The sequence below is a fragment of the Mobula birostris genome, chromosome 11 (assembly GCF_030028105.1).
Source record: "Mobula birostris isolate sMobBir1 chromosome 11, sMobBir1.hap1, whole genome shotgun sequence".
Lineage (NCBI taxonomy): Eukaryota > Metazoa > Chordata > Chondrichthyes > Myliobatiformes > Myliobatidae > Mobula > Mobula birostris.
Genome location: NC_092380.1, coordinates 52415969 through 52438452, shown reverse-complemented (window position 1 = coordinate 52438452; position 22484 = coordinate 52415969). Strand labels below are relative to the sequence as shown.

At 40.6% G+C, this 22484-nt stretch overlaps 1 protein-coding gene across 2 annotated transcripts in view; it reads left to right on the top strand.

Annotated features, from left to right (window-relative positions):
• The window catches only part of LOC140205080 (activating molecule in BECN1-regulated autophagy protein 1-like), a 417476-nt gene that overhangs the window by 175006 nt on the left and 219986 nt on the right, over positions 1 to 22484 (top strand). For both annotated transcript variants that reach the window (XM_072272238.1, XM_072272237.1), the window contains 2 exons: positions 15628 to 15708; positions 18591 to 18691. In XM_072272238.1, the coding sequence (XP_072128339.1) occupies positions 15628 to 15708; positions 18591 to 18691 (182 nt within the window). The remainder of the gene's footprint in view (positions 1 to 15627; positions 15709 to 18590; positions 18692 to 22484) is intronic.

Below are 22484 nucleotides of genomic sequence, written 5' to 3'. Positions count from 1 at the left end.
CACCTCAGAACCCACCAAACTGGAATGGGAGCAGGTAATCCTTGACCATGAGGGAAGGCCCAAGAAAGAAAGAGTTTGGAGTTAGAGCAACATTCGCTTCAACAGAGAGGTACATCCTGGCAGATACAGTGCTGGTAAGACAGAATTGGTATTATTTAGGCTCCAGGCATGTGCCAAATAGATATTTGAATGAACAGATTAATTGAGAATTAATATCAGTTGCTATAGTTTGTGTTTCGATAAGAGCAATGGAATGAGAAAATGTCATCTGTCAATCAAATGGGTCCCTCTCAACTATTTAAATTTTTTTGTCCTACTCATCCTGGTATTATGGATCTTCCAAAGAGAATACATTTCTATTTTCAATTGCAAATGAGAGCATTACCAATGTTTTTCCACTGTCTTAAAGACTGTTCAGCTGAAACTAATGAACAGAAGATAGAACAACAGCACAGTACAGACTCTTTGGCCCACAGTGTTTGCCGACACTTTAACCTACTCCAAAATCAATCTAACCACTCCTCCCCACTCCTGGCACAGCCCTCAACTTTTCAATCATCTATATGCCTAAGTCTATGTAAGAGTCTGTAGCACATTTCACTTGTCTACCACTTTCTGTGTTTTTAAAAAAAAAGGCTCTGACATCCCCTGTATACTTTACTCTTTCCACTTTCCACCCATCCCTTTAAAGTTATATTCCCTTGTAATAGCCATTTTCACCCCAGCGGGGGGAAAAAAAAAGTCTTTAGCTATTCATGCTAACTATGCCTTTTATCATTTAATGCACTTGTATCAACTTGCTTCTCATCCAATGAGAAAAATCCTAGTTGGCTTAACTTATCCTCCAAAGACGTGCTTTCTAATCCAGGCATCATCCTGGTAAATCTCCTCTGCACCTTTGCAAAAGCTTCCAAATCCTTATAATTCCCATGGTTATCCCTGTTATCTTTCTTGAACATTGTTTGCACCGCAGTTCTCTTGGAGCCACTGGATTGTGCGTTGTGGAGAGAGATTTCAAAAGAAGCAAGCGGGGCAGTCGGGACATTCTGTATGCCACAGTTCCCTTGGAGACATTGAATTGTGCGTAATTAGACACTTGCCAAGGGCCAATAAAAAGATATTAGGTTTAAGCGGAGCGGCCATTGTTAGAGTGGGGAGTTGAGACAGGCTCATGGAAGCTTTGATGAGGAGAGGCAGACCCTGTAGGTATGCCAGACAGGATACTGGAATGCTCCTGATCTGAGATGTGGAAAGGCAGGGAGACCTTGGGTGTTTCTGATAACTACACCTGCAAGAGGTGCATCCAGATGCAGCAGCAGCTTTCAGACCATGTTAAGAAACTGGAACTGGAGCCAGATGAATGCCAGATCGTTTGAGAAGCTGATGGGTTGGGCGACAAGTGATATAGGGAGTTAGCTGCACTCAAGGTGCAGGACACAGGTAACTTGGGGACTTTCAGGAGGGGGAAAGGGGATAGGTAGTCATTGCAGGGTGCCCCTATGAGAGGTAGAGCAGCCAAAGTCCTGGTCCACATCAATGAAAATGACATGAGTAGGAAGACTGACAAGACCTGCAAAGTGAGTTCATGGTTTTAGGTGCTAAGTTAAAGGACAGGTCCTCCAGGCGCTTAAGATGTTTGGATTATTATGCTTTTTTCCGGGGAAGGTGGGCTTTACAGATGGTATGGTTTGCACCTGAACTAGAGGGGGGCTAATATTCTTGCGAGTAAATTTGCTAGTGGGGGGTTTAAACTGGAGTTGCAGGGGGATGGGAATCAGAGTGCCAGAGCAGATAGTGGAGTGGATGAGCTTAGGACATTGTAGGCATTTGTGCAACTTGGTTGCAGGAGGCGCAGGAGTGGTAGCTCAATGTTCCAGAGTTCTGTTGTTTTAGGCATGATAGAGCAAGAGGGATGGAATTTCTAGTCAGGGAAAGTGGCACAACAGTGCTCAGACAATACAAGCTGAAGAGCTCATCTACTGAGGTTACATGGGTGGTTCTGAGGAATAAGAAAGAGATGACTACGTTAATGGGATTACACAAATGGGATTAATGGGATTATAGACCACCCAATGGAGATCACAGACTGCTGCAAGAAACATAAAGTTCTGATAGTATGTGATTTTTAACTTTCCACATTGACTGGGACTTCCTGACTGTGAAAGGGCTGGATGGGATAGAGTTTGTCAAATGTGTTCAGGAGAGTTTCTGTCAGGATAAAAGGCAAGGATAACAGTTTTAGGGAATGTTTGTTTTCAAGAGATAGAGAGACTATGGTTAAGAAGAAGGAGTTTGCATAGCCAGTGTAGGCAGGAAGGAACAAATGAGGTCCTTGTGAATAAGAAATGGAAGAGAACAATTAAGAAGGAAATCAGGAGGGTTAAAAGAAGGCATGAAGGTAACAGAGAATCCTAAGGACTTCTACAGATATATTAAGAGCAAAAGGATAGTAAGGGACAAAATTGGTCCTCCTGACGATCAAAGTGGTCATCTGTGCATGAAGCAGGAAGAGATGGGGAGATCCTAAATGGATTATTTGCATCTGTATTTACTTGGGAGAAGGACATAGACTGCATAGAAATGAGGCAAAGCAGCAGTGAGGTCATGGACCATATGCAGATTATGGAGGAGGCAGCAAGTTAAGATTAATAAATGCGCAGTGCCTGGCAGGTATTCCCTTATACATTGTGGAAGGCTAGTGCTTCCTTCCATGATTCCCTTGTCCATTCATCCCTCCCCATTAATCTCCATCACAGCACTTATCCTTGCACTTGCCCATTCACATCTTCCCTCATCTCCATTCAGGGTCCCAGGCAGTCCTTCCAGATGAGTTACCACTTTACTTGCGAACCTGCTGGGGTCATCTATTGTGCTTCCAATGCAGCCTTCTCTGCATTAATGACACACATCGTAAATTGAGGGGTCATTTCGTTGAGCACCTCTGCTCTATCCATGAAAAGCAGATCTCCACAGTGGCCAAATATTTTAATTCCCATTCCCATTCCAACATGTCGGTCCATGACCGTCTCTAGTGCCATGATGAAGCCACCTTTGGGATTGAGGAGCAACTCCTTATATTCTGTCTGGGTAGCTTCCAATTGATTTCTCCTTCTGGAAATGAAATTTCTCCTCTCCCTCCCCTCTTCTATTCCCCACTCTGGCTCTTACCTCTTCTCACCTCCCCCTCGGTTCCCTCTTCCTTCTCCTTCTCCTACAGTCCACTCTCCTCTCCTATCAGAGTCCAGCCTTTTACCTTTCCTACTCACCTTGCTTCACTTATCACCTTCTAGCTATCCGCCTTCCACTCCCACCACCTTTTTATTCTGAAGAGTTCCCCCTTTCCTTCCAGTCTTGAAGAAGAGTCTCAGCCCAAAGAGTTGACTATTTAGATGCTGCCTGACCTGCTAAGTTTACCCAGTATTTTGTGTGTGTTGCTTTAGTATATAAAGAAGACCTTTATCAAACAAATTCATAATTCAGGTATGAATGTTTCTACTGGCTTTTCATTGTCAGCAATACACTTACTGGGAGATATGAACATAATATTTTTAATGGTTTCATATTATGTTTATTGGGAGCACAAGACCAACACCACTGGTATTGCAAGTTTTTGGTACCACTAATCTAAATTCAAGCATAATCTGAAAACTGTCGGGTCCCAAGGAATTTGATTGACAATTCTCTACTTTGCTGTCAATTTGAATGGAAAATGCTTTTGTTTGTTCAACTATTAACGGAATGCAGGAGAAATTATTCTCATAGCTGTTGTCCATCTGTGTTATGTGTTTTACCACTTTGTAAACCTGTCAAAAATTGATGATTATTCACGTTATCTGTGTTTAAAATCACTTGATGAGAACAAAAGTGAATGCAATGCTTCAAAGTATCCTCATAGAGCAAATACATAACTTAGTGGAAGTATGACAGAAGGTCAGAAGTTCCCTCACAATTGGGTGAAGAATGCTGGTGGTGGTACTCTGAGCTGAACTGGGTTTTTTCAGTTTTGCACTGGCAATCCGTTACATTTGTACTCCTGTGCATTGGTATGTGAATTTGGCTCCACCTGAACTTGACTGAGAACTAATAAATAATTTGTGTTTGGAGCAGGCAGTTTTCCAATTAGTAATGAAGAGAAGCAGCCCCTCTGTGAACTAATTGTGCTGAACTGTGTTCAAACTGGAATTATTAATTGATAGCATTGTCACAACAAAAATGAGAGTGAAAATGGCTTAATTCTCAAGTTATTATCAGAGAATTGAGACCTTGATCCCAAGAGGATAGGAACACCTCAGCAGCTGTTTAATATCATGTTATCACTTATCTGGAAAGAATTATGGTGAAAATAGAAGTAGTTTCTATCCTTTCTGACAATGTGTCAGCATTAAGGTTTTGTTTGCTCCATGTAGATTGGGATAATCTCGAAGGTCATTTCAGAAAAGTGATGAATTTCTTGCATGATCAAAGTATTTTTAAAACAGTAGTAAGTCCCAGAAACAGCAGGAGGGCAAGAGTCATCAAAATTAATAATGAGTAATGCACCAGATTTCGTTAACAAGCAAAGATTGTCTGAATGTACTGCTAAAAGCAAACATTGATATACTTGGGGTCAGCTTTGTGTTTGAAAAGGAGGAGAGCGAAAAATTTTACTATGGGTTTATAGGATGTGACAGGTAGTGCCAATGGTAAACTAAGATGATTGATGCCACAGGGAAAATCATGGAAGATACTCAACATGATAAATTGAATATGAAACCAGCATCTACCACTAAGTGGTAAGAGCTCTACCTGACAAAAAATAGCCGTAGCTGACTGAGCAAATGAGGAATAATTTTTTTTAAATTATTAAAACTCATTAATTAATTTCTCTGCTGCTCTGTGATCAGCCGACACTTTATCACTACAAATCTTTTAAAAATTAATGCCGTGCCTTTTCTGAAATTTCTGCAAACAGCCTGCTGAATATTCACAATTGCTGAATTACTGTCACTTTCAAGTTCCTCACTGCCTCTCTCTCCCCCCCCGCAGCATGCGCTCCCTCCCCCTCCACATACTCTCTCTCCCCTCCACAGTCACTCTCTCCACGTCCACACACACTCCCTCTCTCCACCTCCACACACTCTCTCTCTCTCTCTCTCCACCTCCACACACTCTACCCCCCCACACACTCTACCCCCCACACACTCTACCCCCCACACACTCTACCCCCCACACACTCTACCCCCCACACACTCTCCCCCCACACACTCTCCCCCCACACACTCTCCCCCCACACACTCTCCCCCCACACACTCTCTCCCCCCCACACTCTCTCTCTCCAACCCCCTCTCCCTCCCTCCCTCTCCCTTCCCCATTTTCTTTCTCTCACCACCCACCATCTCTCCACCCTCCCCACGCCCCCACATGTCGAACGAATTGTGCAGATTTTCAACCCGCATTGAAGAAAAAAGACATCTTTGATGCAGGCTTTACATATATGTTTTTGAAGTCCTGATTTTGAAATTAACAATTCTTGTGTATTTGCTACTATTACCGTCTGGTTCTTTCAGTACTGTCAATGTCTCTATTGGGTTTGTGAATTCCTACCCCTAATTCACCATGAGTTGTCTTTGAGCCTGTGGCATAGTATCTTCTATCAATGTTAATGCAAAGCAATGATGCCTTATTCTGGTTTTGTTTCAGTAGTTCAGATGGAAGATCATTGAGCTGACATCCATTCTTTCTCTCGGCAATTATTGCCGGGTTGCTGGGTGAACGCAGTATAACTATTTTCATACCACATATCCAGCATTTGTACTATTTTGTCTTTGTACACCTCAAATTTCCCTATTTCATTTTATCACCACATCTAGACCATGTTTAGAAAAAAAATGCAGGAATGTCATATAATTTCAAAGGTTCATCAAATATAATTATGTAATTGTGAGACAAGTATGGAGGTTATGCTTGGATACCAGTGAGGCCTCCTTAGGAGGGGAGCAGTTTGGAGAAGGCGTACTGGACTACTGACTGGAATAGGTGAGTTATTATGTGAGGAAGGATTGGATTACACTTGTACCAGCAGAGTTCAGAAGAGTGAGAGGAGACCCAATTGAAACAGTAACTCCTGAACAGTCTTGAACAAGTGACTGCGGGGCCAGTTGGGTCACTCTTTCAAAAGAAAAAAGTCGCTGGTTTAAGTTTGGCGAGATTAAACACTTTTTGCGGAATCAGAATCAGGTTTATTATCATCGGCATGTGACGTGATGTTTGTTAACTTAGCAGCAGCAGTTCAATGCAATACCTGGGGATACGAATTGACAATAAGCTGGACTGGTCAAAGAACACTGAGGCTGTCTACAAGAAGGGTCAGAGCCGTCTCTATTTCCTGAGGAGACTGAGGTCCTTTAACATCTGCCAGACAATGCTGAGGGTGTTCTACGAGTCTGTGGTGGCCAGTGCTATCATGTTTGCTGTTGTGTGCTGGGGCAGCAGGCTGAGGGTAGCAGACACCAACAGAATCAACAGACTCATTCGTAAGGCCAGTGATGTTGTGGGGATGGAACTGGACTCTGACGGTGGTGTCTGAAAAGAGGATGCTGTCCAAGTTGCATGCCATCTTGGTCAATGTCTCCCATCCACTGCATAATGTACTGGTTGGGCATAGGAGTACTTTCAGCGAGAGACTCATTCCACTGAGATGCAACACTGAGCGTCATAGGAAGTCATAGCCTGTGGCCATCAAACTTTACAGCTCCTCCCTTGGTGGGGTCAGACACCCTGAGCCAATAGGCTGGTCCTGGACTTATTTCCTGGCATAATTTACATATTACTATTTAACTATTTATGGTGCAACTATAACGAAAACCAATTTCCCCTGGGATCAATAAAGTATGACTATGACTAATCTAGCAGAGAAAAAAATAATAATAATATATAAACGAGTAAATCAATTACATATATTGAATAGATTAAAAAACATACAAAAACAGAAATACTGTATTTTTTTTAAGAAGTGATGTCCAAAGATTCAATGGCCATTTATGAATCGGATGGCAGAGGGGAAGAAGCTGTTCCTGAATCGCTGAGTGTGTGCCTTCAGGATTCTGTACCTCCTACCTGATGGTAACAGTGAGAAAAGGGCATGTCCTGGGTGCCTGGAGGTCCTTAATAATGGACGCTACCTTTCTGAGAAACCAGTACCTGAAAATGTCCTGAGTACTTTGTAGGCTAGTACCCATGATGGAGCTGACTAGATTTACAACCTCCTGCAGCTTCTTTCAGTCCTGTGCAGTAGCCACTCCATACCAGACAATGATGCAGCTTGTCAGAATGCTCTCCACGGTACAGCTATAGAAGTTTTTGTGTGTATTTGTTGACATGCCAAATTTCTTCACATTCCTAATAAAGTATAGCCACTGTCTTCCCTTCTTTATAACTACATTGATATGTTGGGACCAGGTTAGATCCTCAGAGATCTTGACAAACAGGAATTTGAAGCTGCTCACTCTCTCTACTTCTGATCGATCTGAGGATTGGTATGTGTTGTTTCATCTTACTTTTCCTGAAGTCCACAATCAGCTCTTTCGTCTTACTGACGTTGAGTGCCAGGTTGTTGCTGTGGCACCATTCCACTAGTTGGCATATCTCACTCCTGTACACCCTCTCGTTACCACCTGAGGTTCTACCAACAATGGTTGTATAATCAGCAAATTTATAGATGGTATTTGAGCTATGCCTAGCCACACAGTCATGTGTATATAGCGAGTAGAGCAGTAGGCTAAACACACACCTCTGAGGTGCGCCAGTGTTGGTTGTCAGCAAGGAGGAGATGTTAGCACCAATCTACACAGATTGTGGTCTTCCGGTCAGGAAGTTGAGGATCCAATTGCAGAGGGAGGTACAGAGGCCCAGGATCTGCAACTTCTCAATTAAGATTATGGGAATGATGGTGTTAAATGCTGAGCTATTGTCAATGAACAGCATCCTGACGTAGGTGTTTGTGTTGTCCAGGTGGTCTAAAGCCGTGTGGAGAGCCATTGAGATTGCATCTGCCCTTGGCCTATTGTGGCAATAGGCAAATTGCAATGGGTCCAGGTCCTTGCTGAGGCAGGAGTTCAGTCCAGTCATGACCAACCTCTCAAAGCATTTCATCACTGTCGATGTGAATGCTGCTGGGCAATAGTCATTAAGACAGCCCAAATTATTCTTCTCAGGCACTGGTGTAATTGTTGCCTTTTTGGAGCAAGTGAGAACTTCGGCCCGCAGCGGTGTGAGGTTGAAAATGTCCTTGAATACTCCTGCTTTTCAGAGCCTTCCCAGGTACTCCATCGGGACCTTCTGCCTTGCGAGGGTTCACTCTCTTTAAAAACAGTTCATCTGGTAGTGAAGCATCGCTGCCATTGCTATTGGGTTTCGCTTTATAGGAAGTAATGTCTTGCAGACCCTGCCAGAGTTGCCATGCATCCGATTTTGCCTCAAACCTCATTCGAAATTGTCTCTTCGCCCTTGAAATGCCCTTCTGCAAGTCATACCTGGTTTTCTGGTACAGTCCTGGGTTGCCAGACTTGAATGCCACAGATCTAGCCTTTAGCAGATGATGTACCTCCTGGTTCATCCACAGCTTTTGGTTTGGGAATGTACAGTAAGTCTTCGTAGGCACACGCTCATCCACACAGGTTTTAATGAAGTCGGTAACAACTGCAGCATACTCATCCAGGTGATTCTTGGTGAGTCATTAAAGTCTCTTTCTCAGTGGATGGTGAAAGCAGAAGTATTTTGAATGTTTTTAAGGCAAAAGGTCAATAGACTCTTGATGAGCAAGTTGGTGGAAAATTACATGGATAAATAAGAAAGCAGAGCTAAGATTGCAGTCAGATCAGCTACTTTCTCATTCAATGAATTGACTGATCTGCTCCTGCTCCTAATTCCTATATTCACTTTACTAGATTGTTCTTGAAAAGCAAAGTAGTATGAGGTTACCAGGAGGGTATGCAAGGATGCAAAATTACTGATATAATCAGATCAGGCATGGCCCTACTAACGGAGGAGGAGCATCAAATAATGAGTGACCTACTGCTGCTTAATATTTGGGATTCGAACAAAGCTAAATGTTCTGTCTTCTAGTCCAGACAGATCCAGGATACTTTGGTCACATTATTTAGTTTGTGGAGGTGTGTGGGGGTTGGTACAATTTCTGTTAATTGTCTATCATCATACTCCACGATTCACCAGGAAAATAATGCTGCTGTTTTTTATTGAAGAGCTCTTTACCATTGGGTTTTACATTACTGCTGTGTTTTTATCATCCTCTGCTATGACCTATTGAGTGGTGTGATGGGTCTTTTGGCACTTCTTCTTCTTCTCCTTTCAGTATTCTAAAGCATACGTTGCATTAAAAGAGATAAATTGTGCTATGTACTACACGGAACGATGTGGTTTTCATTATTGATTTACCATACTAATCGGCTAAAAGCATTGAAGTGGAGAAGCTTGAGCACCATCACTTCTGGTAATATTGAGACCACTGTTATTACACCTTTTTTTTAGATTTCTTTTACATGGAAGCTCATTGTTCCTGCAAACTTGGAAATGGAATCTACTTTTAATTGGTTACTGTCTCAGATTCACAGATCTGTTGTAGCAAAAAATAATTTTCTATTTCTCACAATTAATATATTTAGTAAGATTTGTTACATAAATGTCACCTGGTGATAAGCAGTGCTAACTCCAAAAGATTATGGACATACTCCTGATAATCTCGTTACTAATGACCTCCTCCTTCATGAGGCACATAATTGATCTCGTAACAGTGTTAATGTGTTCTATAAGGTGTAAAGAGAGCTCTTGTTAGCTGTTGTGAACATTCAATTATCCATGTTCCAATTACCTTGCTTCCTCATTTTCAATAAAGTTTCAAACTGCAGAAAGTGTACACAGACTTCGTCCTTTTGCATTTAATTAAATCTACCTACCCCCTGTATTTTGAAAACTAATTTCACAAAGAGTGTAGGAGTAAATTAATACTTAGTGCCTGTAACACCGTTGGCATTTAGGGCAGCAATGAAGGTCCTCCAACTCTGTCTATCTAGAAGGATTCTTCAGTGCTGTTTCTGTAACAATTGTTTTTTAACCAGTCAAGGTTGGTAGCTCTGAGCTGAACCCCTGAACCTGGAGGACTGGTGGACCACTATTAGTCTGGCCTCTACACTTTGACCTGATTGGTATGGGTCATCCTATCAAGGGCCAAACCACAGGGCCCTGACTCCAGTCAACGTAGCTCTTCGGGTCACTGAGACACGGAAGCCTCCAAACCCTACGGCAAGGTTGCGGTCTTCTTGGAGGAGTAAATTAATAATTATCATATAATTATCTTTTTGGTATTCCATAGATTTAAGCAACTATATTGTCTTCAAGAATACACTATTTAACAAAAGACTGAATACTATAGATACTGGAGGAAGCAGTTATAATTATTTTTGCCTCATCTCTTATGTGTGCCCAACTGGATGATTTTCTACAGTTACTTGTTAAACAGATGAATGTACAACATTTCAACAGAGGCTTGTTAAAGGAAAGTGAATTGCGGGGGTATAAATTGATACTATGTGTTTTGTTTTTCTCTGGTGTTTAAAATTTCCCAAAGGTATCTCGAGTAAGACCAACTATAATTAAAAGTAAATTTGTGTTGAAGGCTGCCTTTCCTTTGCAAAAACTTTTAACAGCATTTTTCATATATACTATCCTGTCAGCTCTTACTTTTGCCATTCACAGTGAGACCAGAACTACTTTCATTTTTTTTCAAATTGCAATTCTTCCAAGAGAAGTCATCTATATTACCAACTTAATCTTTTGGCTCTGGGTTCAGATTCTGTCAATTGAAGTTGGATATGGGGTAGAAGTAGTTTAATAGTACACTTATTTTTTTAAAAGCTGTTCAGTTTTTTTCTGCTTTAGGTCACAAAATCAGGGTGATAAATAGAACTCGATAGTGTTTATATTCTGGCTGGCGGTGCAGTTTTCTTCAGGGTAACATTGAAATTGATGGTCTTTAATAGCTGCCACAGTGCATATTAAAATCAACAGAAATTTCAGGCTTATAGGAGTGTAAAGGAAGATGATAGAATGCATTGTTTTCAGCATTAAAGCCTGGTGGTAGATTACTTTATTGTAAGAAGTAAATGTGATTGATCTGTGTGAAAATCCTATTGGAGACAAAGTGGTAATTTTTTTAATGCATTGAAGTTATGCCAAATAAAGATGGCTTAAATAAAAGTAGAGAACAAGAATTTGGTGCAAGTAAGACAAAACATGGCTTCCTTTTAAATGGAGATACTTTGTTTCAGCAGGTTGTTGAAAGTCTGTATACTCCTATATTTATAACCAGATAAACAATGTCAAAATGGGAAATTGGAATTATCTTTAATAGAAAAGTACTGAAATAACCTTGTTTCAAGCACTCCTAAAATTAGTTAGTCCATTTCTCCTATTCTTAGAATTATATTTATTCTGAGTTAATTTTCTCCTTACATCACGTTCAATGATTTAGTTAATTTTATCAGTTTCTATGAGAATGACCACCACCCTGGCAGATTTTGTGTTCCAGTTTTATACTTGTTGGATTCCTGAGAACATCTTGATTAATTTGGATTAAGTTAGTCTTACATCTATTAAATTCCCTTTGCAAGTTTTCACTCTTTGCCTCCAACGTATAGTTAGTAATAGTTTCAGGACCAACAAAATTTCATAGTTGGATTTGGGCAGTTTCAGTTTATTTCCAAATGAAATTCAATTGTAATAACTTATTAAAACATATTATCTGATTATGTGCTAAAATTATCAATCATACATAAATATTGTGTACTTTGCTGCATTTAAACAGAGTCTTTACTAGTTTGTGCTTGTTTACATTTGCAAGAGAGATGTTATGCCCAGTGAAAAATATTATGAAAGGTAGCAAGTTAAACGCAGACCCGATTTGGGTACCTGGTCTGAAATCTTAGGCCAATCAACTGGTGGGTGTATTCAAAGGGACTTTCGATCTCTCTCTGCTATGGTTGGAAGTTCCCACCTGTTTCAAAAGGGCACCAATTATAACAGTGCCCAAGAAGCAGATTGAGCTGCCTTAACGACTATCATCCAGTAGCACTCACATATATGGTGATGAAATGCTTTGAGAGGTTGGTCATGGCCAGAATCAACATCTGCCTCAGCAAGGACCTGGACCCGCTGCAATTTGCCTATCACCACAATTGGTCTACAGCAGACACAACCTCAATGATTCCACACAGCCTTATATCACCTGGACAATACGGACACCTATGTCAGGATGCTGTTCATGAGCTAATTGAATCCTTGACTTCCTAACCGTAAGACCACAACCTATGCAGATTGGGAATAACATCTCCTCGTTGACAATCACCATTGGTGCACCACAGGGATGTGTGCTTAGCCCACTGCTCTACTCTCTCTGTACCTATTACTGTATGGCTAGGCATAGCTCCAGTGCTATCTATAAATTTGTTAATGATACAACCATTGGCAGAATCTCAGTTGGAAATGAGAGGACGTATAGGAGTGAGATATACCAGCTGGTTGAGTGGTGTTGCAGCAAACATCTTGCATTCAACGTCAGTAAGGTCAAAGAGCTGATTGTGGACTTCAGGAAGGGTAAGACAAAGGAACACAAACCAATCTCAGAGGGATCAGAAGTGCAGAGAGTGAGCAATTTCAAGTTCCTGAGTGTCAATATCTCTGAGGATCTAACCTCATCTCAACATATCAATGCAGCCATAAGGAAGGCAAGGCAGTGGCTATATTTCATCAGGAGTCTGAGGAGATTTGGTTTGTCACCTATGAAACTTCAAACTTCTACAGGTGTACTGTGGAGAGCATTCTGACTGACTGCATCACCATCTGGTATGGGGTGGGGTGGGAGGGGGCTACTGCATAGGATCGAAAGAAGCTACAGAAAGTGGTAAAATTAGTCAGCCCCATCATGGGTACTAGTCTCTGTAGTATCCAAGACATCTTCAAGGAGTGGTGCCTCAGAAAGGCTGCTTCCATTATTAAGGATCCCCATCACCCAGGACATGTCCGCTTCTCATTGTTACCATCAAGAAAGAGGTACAGAAGCCTGAAGGCACACACTCATCAATTCAGGAACAGCTTCTTCCCCTCTGCCAATAGACATTGAATCCATGAACATTACCTCACTTTTTAAAGTGAGGTAAAGTTTGCATTTTTTGTGTATTGGTGAATGCCAGAGAGGTGCCATTTCTTTAACAGCTGGTGATCTAAATGGCATGACCTCACTGGCTATTAATGACAACCTTGGCCCCTGTTGGAACCCAACAGTCACTTTGGAACTGGATTCTTAGCAGAAGATGGCACCCAGGGATTTGGGCCGGTTATGAGCTCACCTGTCAGTTTAAGATTTGGGCCCTTTAACTTATTACATAGCTTGGGGAGAAACTGGAATGGTTTTTATCAGAATGAAATACTAAGAGATACAAACTAAATGAGATCAGGTTCTGGCTTCAGTGTGAAGATAATGAAATAATGTTATTTCTGGGTCAGATAAACCAAAGTTCTGCAATGCAGTTTTGAAGCATTTAGTTAGAATAATAATATTTCCAGCAAAATTTTGAAATCCTCTCCTCTATCTCAGGCTGTTTGTAAGGCAATAGATATCTAATGATTCCCAACAATTTTTTTCCTCTGGATCATGATCTTTGACTTAATACATTGACGGATAAATATTTTTAAATGAATGTGAAATTCCTTTCATGGTTACAGTGCATTTGTATTATTTGTGTATATAGCCCATCCTACCTACAAACATCTTAAGGAACTTGTTAGTCATTGCAAAATAAAATTACTCCCTTCCTCGGGGGTTCATGATCATAAATCTTCAACTGGTATATCAGTGCTGTGACTTCAGTACACTGTCCAGCTTTTCCCATTCTGTAAAAGTGTACAGAAGTCTCAGATATGCTGTGTCCTCCCATCCATAATATACTTTGATACTCTTCTTCAAAGGGCTTATTTTCCATTCACAAATCATGCATCCACTTCCCTTGTTTCCTCCAACATGAGACTGATTATTAGTGTTCCGGCCGTTTTATACTCTTATCACCAAGCCTATGACATGTATGAGAATAGCATCTACTGTCTGTACTTCAGCCCTTCTGCCAGTGGATCAGCCACCCATGTTTCTAGTGTACCAAGGCTTCACCTTTCCTATAAGTATGCTCCAAAAACTGGAGTTCATCCAAATCCAAAATTATACTTGCGCATTGTAACTTTAAATCTCATTTACCTATATTTACCATTTACCGAGAAAGCAAAGTCTCATTTCAAAAAAAATCTAACATGCCCATTTCCTTAACCTCCATCCTTCTAGATTACCCCACATTGTAATTTTACCAAGACATCTGCTGTCCTTTATTAGGTGAGATTGTCCAGCATCTTTACTCGGAGAGTGGTGGCTGTGTGGAACGAGCTTCCAGCAGAAGTGGTTGAGGCAGTTTCGATGTTGTCATTTAAAGTTAAATTGGATAGATATATGGACAGGAAAGGAATGGAGGGTTATAGGCTGAGTGCAGGTCGGTGGGACTAGGTGAGAGTAAAAGTTCAGCACGGACTAGAAGCGCCGAGATGGCCTGTTTCCGTGCTGTAATTGTTATATGGTTATATTATGCTCAGGAACTGCCACTTGGTTCTGTACCAAAGTATCACCAGACACAATTTCTAAGTTTCAATGGTTTAATGGGTCTAATAAGGCAAAATGCTTGGAGGCAAAGGGAAAGATTTTTTTTTGATTTTAAGTATGTGCCTGTAGGTTTCAATTAATAATTTAATTTAATTTTTGTGTAATTCAATTTGAATAGTTTGTAAATGTCTCCAAATGTAAAAAAAAATAAAATGAGTACTGTTACAGCTGGCAGTGCTGTTCCCTGAGCATTACTGGCAGCTCATGGGTTGCCAGAACATTTCAAATGTGGATCCTCTATAGCCTGCAACCTCAGGCCTAAATGCTATGTGGACCACACCACTAGACTTGAGGTTTGGAAGGCCAGTGAAATACTGCCTTTAATACATTATTATTTATTAATGACATTAGTAATTATGGGTGTAACTAGACCACTGGTGCACACCTCTACAAAGTTCTTTCCCAATCCTTGTGTGCTTAGCTACATTGTGAAGCTGTAAATTGCATTAAGATACTTTATTAAGCCAGCTTGATATCTGTTAATAAAAATGGCACATTGCAATTCCTATGTAATAATTAACTGTTGAATTTTGGGAATGCCAAACCTGATTAAAATGGGGCAATACTTCAGTTTTTTTTTTGCTCTTTCATTGTACTCTTCGGTACATCAGCATTTGCATCGTCAGACTAATCCAGCGTGGCAATAGGCCCTTCAACCAAGCTAGTCCATGCCAGCAAAGATGCCCATCTCAACTAGCTCATTTTGCCGCCTTTTGGCCTGTATCCCTCAAAAAAATTTTAATCCATGTCCAAGTCCCTTTCAAGTGACAATGCACTGGTGCAACCTATTTAATTTGAGTTGAAATGAATACTATTATTAACTGTTTCATTTACTATTTGAGGAATGTAAAATTTGCTATCCTTTTTGTGCTTTAAAGGGATGGTGGAGAGAGATCACGCCAGCGGGCTCCAAGAAATGCAAGAATGACAGCCCCATCCCTGGGTCGCTTTGTTCCCCGGTAAGACTGATTAATATTGAATGCCTGTTGAGTTCTACTTGGAGGTAATGGTCCTGCTGGAATGCCATTCAGTATGACTGTCAGGCAACTGGAATGATTAACTGTGCCCATTGAGTTTTCAAACAAATTATCTTTCTTAAAAGCTCATAGTATAACTTCCTAGTCTAATTTCAGGTTTGATTATTTCAAAGAAAAGACTCCCTAATATTTATTTTTGTTAATTCCAAATTTCCTCTTTTCATATCTCATGAATTTTCCAACCCCTGTTGTGCTCTCCCACCCTCATTTCAAAAAAAATGAGCACATACATGAGTAAGTCCAAGGAGTCTAAACACCCTTGACCATTGCTTTACGAAGAAAGATGCCTCCCAAGCCATCCCTTGTCCAGACTTTGGTAACTCAGACCACCTGGCTGTGCTGCTTCTCCTGCGTACAAGCAGAAGGTGAAACAGGAGAATCCTGAACTGAAAGTCGTACAGTGCTGGTCTGAGGAAACAGATGAGATTCTACATGAGTCAGAAGAATGGTTCATGTTCAAAGACTTGGTGTCAGTCTAGATGAGTAAACTCTACCATCACAGACTTTATCAGCAAGTGTATTCAGGACTGTGTACCAAATAGGGCAATCTGGGTGTTTCCAAACCAGAAACCATGGATGAACTGGGAGATCACACTCTTCTGAAGTCTAGGTCTGCAGCATTCAAATCAGGTGACCCTGACCTTCATAAAAGATCAAGATATAACCTCTGTAAGGCTAACAGAGGTTGAAGACAATACCAGTCCAAAATGGAGACTCAGTCCAGCCGTCAGCTGTGGCAGGGCTGACATACCATAACAGGTTACAGTGCACCTGATTCTGCAGTCACCATTGTAAATGTAAGAGGGTGAATCTCTGCAAAGTATTAGGCATGGTTGGTATCCCTGGCTACATCCTGAGATCACATGTGGATCAGCTGGCAGGGTATTTGCAGACATTTTTGATTTCTCCTTGCCTCACTCTGTAGTTCCCTCCTTTAGAAGACCACTATCATCCCAGTACCCAAGAAAAACAAGGTAACGTACTTTAATGACCAGTGGCTCTCATACTACTATCACAAGGTGCTTCAAGAGGCAGGTCATGGCAGGCATTACCTCCAGCTTTCCAGACAACCTCACTGCAATTTGCCTACCTCCGAAACAGGTCTGTGGCACATGCTTTCTCCCTGGCCCTGTACTTAGCTGGACAGAAAAGGCATGTGTCAGACTATTGTTTATAGATTACAGTTCTACCTTCAGTACTATAATTCCAAGCAAACTTATTGCCAAACTCTGGAGCTAATGCCTCCCTTTGCAACTGGATCTTTGACTTTCTGCTCAGCAGACCGCAATCAGTAAGGACAGGCAGCAAAGCCTCTGCCAAAATTATTTTAAACTCTGGTGTTCCACAGGGTTGTGTCCTCAGCCCCGTATGCTGCTCTTTGTACATGAATGATTGTGCGGGTAGATTCTACTCTTACCATCTACAAGTTTACAAATAATACTATTATAGTTGGCCACATCTCAAATAATGATGAGTCTGAGTACAGGAAGGAGATTGAGAACTTAATGACATGGTGTCAACAAAAGAGCTGGTAATTGACTTCAAAAGTGGGTGGGGGGGGGGAGTGCTTGGTATACATGCTCATGTCTGCATCAACAGCGTTAAGGTTGAGAGCTTCAAGTTCCTAGGTGTCACTAGTAGCCTGACTCAGTCCAATCATGTTGATGGTTACGGCCTAGAAGGCTCACCGTCACCTCTACTTCCTCAGGAGCCTAAAGGTATTTTACATGTCCCCCTCGACTCGTACAAATTTTTATTGTTGCACCATAGAAAGCATTCTGTCTGGGATGCATGATGGTTTGTTATGGCATCTGGACACGACCACAAGAAACTGCAGAGAGTTGTGGACACTGTTTGACACATCACAGGAGCCAGTCTGTCCTCCCCGAGCTTTGTCTATGGTCTTTGCTGCTTAAAGTCCCCAGTGACCCACCCTGGACATTCTCTCTTCTCCCCTCTCCCATTAGGCAAAAGATACAAAAGTCTGAAAGCATATACCTCCAGGCTTCAGGTCAGCTTCTATCCTACTGTTATCAGACATTTGAGCAGACCTCTTGTACGATAAGATGGAGTCTTGGCTTCATAATGTACCTCATTATAATTTTGTGCTTTATAGTTTACCTGCACTTGCACTTTTTCAGTAGCTTTTACACCTTGTTCTGCATTGTTGTTTTGCCTTATTCTAGCTCAATGTACAGTGTAATGATTTGATCTGTATAAACAGTATGCAAGAGAAGCTTTTGACTGTATCTTATATATGTGACAATAATAAACCAATATCAATCAAAGATTTATTTGCATTCGAGTACAAGGAACTTCAGGAACGCTTTAGGAGATATCACATTGCATTCTTTATTAGAGAAATAGTGTGGCAATGTTAATGTGCTGAATTAAAGAAGGCTAGGGTTCATATTTATATTCAAACAGCATCCCATATGGCAAGAATGACAAAGGCTGGAGCAAATGAAGGGTTATAATAATAAAATTTACATTTTACAGTACTGTGGTCAAATTTAATATGTATTATTGATCAAAGAACCTTAGTCAATTTTGAAATGTGGTGCAATTGAAAGGTATTTTTAAGCTGTCAGCAAGATAAATTTGACAGGGATACTTGCACTGTTTAATTTAGCTTCTAAATTACTTTTCAATCTTTTGTTCGGAGTCCCAGCGGAACATTTGGAAACAGAATTTCAAAATTCAACTTGCTCTGCTTTGTGATATGAATGGTCTATCAAAAAAATTAATTGGTTAGTTCAATTGATGTCCTCCTTTACTTTGATTATATGTTTTACTTTTTACAGGCGATTTCTGCTGCCCGAGTATCTACCTTATGCAGGCATCTTTCACGAGCGAGGACAGCCTGGATTAGCCACTCATTCTTCTGTCAATAGAGCCCTGGCAGGTAAGCAATATCTGTGTGGTTTAGGAATCTCATTAGCAGGGAGTTTCTTTGTGTACTATGTTCATCTAACAAATAAGAGTTTAGAGAAATAAGTGACACCTTGCACTGTATGATACTGATACTGTGTAATAGATGCTCAGATTATACTGTAAATAATACAACTAATTGTTCAGATTTTCGCTTGTTTAGTTGATCTAATTAAAACCCTTTCATCTGATTTGTTTCTTTAATCCTTCAGTTTTGTAATGGTGTTCACTGACCATTGCTAGTGCTGGAAGTGAAGAGCAGTAAAACTGTTTCATTCACCCTTTGGTTTGCATATTTCTCAAATTGACTCAAATTCTCTGCAAGGAAGTTAACTACTTCCTACACTGTTCAAATCAGCAATGAATCTTTATAGGTGTGATTTTACCTGTGGCTAGCAAAAAATATATGCTGCAAAAATATTAGTCAGTTTCCGAGCATCTTGACTATTTTCACTTCACCTCTACTCCTGTGGGGGCATTGCTCCAGGTTATTTTTGGTGTGATGTGATCTTTTTGGTGTACACGCCCATACAGAGAGCAGATATACCCATTAATTTTCTGAAGACCAGTGTCTCTTGCAGTGCCATTTGGTCAGGGAGTCTTCAGCAGGTATTCCAATGACTAATTTCATATTGCTTCATTAAAAAAAACATCATTTCTACTTGTGAGTTTTTGTTGTAACAGATGTGTCCAGCCATGCAGCAGTTATAAAGCTTTTGTGTGTATCTATGTGCGTATCTGTAGGTATATGAGGTAAAAACTAAATTTTATTTCTTTCAGTCAGAAACATTAGTGATTCTGTTTCTGTCGAAATAGTTATTTCTAAATTAAAGCATTATTGTTTTGCTTTAGTGATGGTCCATAGTTATTTACTGGAACCTGTGACCACTTTTTATTGCAAACAATTCCACATTAAAAGTCAAATTTTTTCAAGATGGAGCTGGTCAGCAGTATCAGCATTTCACAATCAAACATCTGGATACTAAATTGTATCTACTTTTTTGCTTTATTGCTACAATGTTAAAAGATAGTTGTTCTGAACACATCCGTGGGGGTTACATTTGGAGAGGATCCAGTTGTTTAAGAGTTGTACATACAGTTTTGGAAGAGGGAATCGCTCATCTTAGGTGACAGTTCAGATGTTTCGTATCTGCCTGAAAAATTCCTTCTGAAATGCTCTTAAGATTTGTGCTGCCTTATGTAATGAAACTAAAGAATATTTTTCTCTCAATTCTAGAAGTCATTCACCTTCACTGATTTATAGAAGGCATGGCTTTTCAATTGCTTTGCGTTCTGATGCCTAACACGCTGGTTTGTAAAATTAAACCATGACATAGATGTCACTTAATTGCAAGAAGAGTGGCAGCACACACAGAGTTGTAATTAGTTTTTTTTTTTCTGACAAGAGCTTTATAATAAATGCCCAAGCTTGATTGCTTTTAAAGTTTTGAATAGAACAAATTAAATATAGAGCACAGTTAATGAACCTCATGCAGTGTGTTGCATGTGTCTTGTTGCTTTGCACGAAATGAGGTTAAAATGTTCATAGCAGTTTTATTTCCTCTGTAATGCTTAGGAAACCTTTTTATGAAAATAGTTCTATGAAAACAAAGTTTGTCAGTAATCAAAAATGGCAGCGTTCAAAGCATAAATTTGCCTTCATTTCCATGTCCATGAGCTTCAACCAACAGCTTCTTATTGGACACTTTATCATATACCTTTTGCTGATATGTATGAATAACTTCCAGAGACATTGCCTTTTCCACTTCAACCAGCACTTCAAAACATATTTGTTAACTAACAGAATGACTGTGTTTCTATAATGGCAAATATGTTGATAGATGGACAGATGCATATTGATGTTAAAGAATCAAAGTAATGTTCAGAATAAGATGGACTCCACTGATCTACCTTGTCCGTGATCCCTATCTATTACTTTTCCATTTGTCTGCATTAGGCTGATAGTCCTCTGTGCCTCTCCTATTTAGATGCCTGTGAAACATTATGAATATATCTATCTCCATTACCTCTGGCAGCTTGTCTCAGATGTTCACCACACTGTGTGAAAAAACTTATCCCCAAAAATCTCCTTTGTTTCTCCCCACTTACCTTAAACCTGTGACTTCTAGTTCTTAGCTCCCCTGCCTTTGGGGGAAAAAGATTTTGATAATCTATCATATCTATGCTCCTCATAGTGTTGGCGCGTGGCCAACTGGTTACGGTGTCGGTCTAGTGATCTGAAGGTTGCTAGTTTGAGCCTCAGCTGAGGCAGGGTGTTGTGTCCTTGAGCAAGGCACTTAACCACACATTGCTCTGCGACGACACTGGTGCCAAGCTGTATCGGCCCTAGTGCCCTTCCCTTGAACAACATCAGTGGCATGGAGACGGGAGATTTGCAGCATGGGGCAACTGTCAGTCTTCAACCTTGCCCAGGCCTGTGCCCTGGAAACCTTCCAAGGTGCAAATCCATGGTCTTACAAGACTAATGGATGCCTTTATATAATGCTCCTCATAATTTTATTAACCTTATAAGGTCACCACTCAGCCTTGTATATTCCAGTGGGAATAAACCTAGTTTATCCAATCACTTGTAAATTCACCCTTCTGTTCCAGGCAATTCTGGACTGTCTCTATTGCTACTACATGGTTCCTGTAGTGTGGCAACCAGAACTGCATACCATACTCAAACTCTGTTTCAACCATTGTTTGGTGCAACTGCAATATAGTGTCCATACTCATGGCAACACACAAAATGCTGGAGGAACTCAGCAAGCCAAATCGCATCAGTGGAAGAGAATAAACAGTCAAAGTTACAGGCCGAGACCCTTCATCAGGACTGTTGTACTCATGCCTTTTTCACTATCCTGTACATCAGTGTTGCTGCTTTCTGGGAGCTAGGGACTTGCACCACAATGGCTCTCTGCACATCAATGCTCCTAAGGTTGTTGTCAGTTACTCCATACAGTATGTCCTACTTGAATTTGACCTCCCAAAGTTGTGTCCACTCTGATGTCTTCAAGTTTTATTTAGCATGTCCTCCTTCCTAGTAAAGACAGGCTCCAGAATATCAGTGTACCCCTCTCTTAACTCACCACACTCTTCTCCCTGATGACTATTGATGACATGTTTATTAAGGATCTTGTTCATTTCCCTTGGCTCTGTTCTTAGAAGGGACCTATTTCTTCCTTAGAGTCCTCACTTGTTTCTAATATACCTAAAAGATTTAGGGATTCTCCATAATCCTATATCCTATTGTCATGTAATGACTTCTTTTTGTCTTACTAAGTTAAAATTTCTCCGGTATCCCCTATAAACTTCATGACACGTTTGATACCAATTTCTGATACTGATATATGCTGCCTGATTTTTCGTGATCAAACATTCAATATCCTTGGTTAACGCCAAGTTTCCTTATGTTACTCTTTTTATTTCTTACCCCAGAGGGATGGGACATGATGAATCTGAACTCCTAAGATCTAAGATGCCTCCTATGTATCAAATACTGTTACCACGCACCCCTGCCCCCACTTCCAAACAATTGTTTCAAATCTACCTCTTCTAAATCTTGTCTTAGACTATTGAAATTGACATTTTCCCACTTTCGGGCCTCATCTTGAGGACCAACCTTATTTTTTTTCCAATGACTACCTTGAAGTTTACCATTCTACACTTCTGGTTCCAAAAGAGTTCATGCACAGATACTGTATCATTTGCTCATCACCATTCCCTAAGGTAAGGTCAGGTACAGCTCTGTCCCTAGTAGAAGT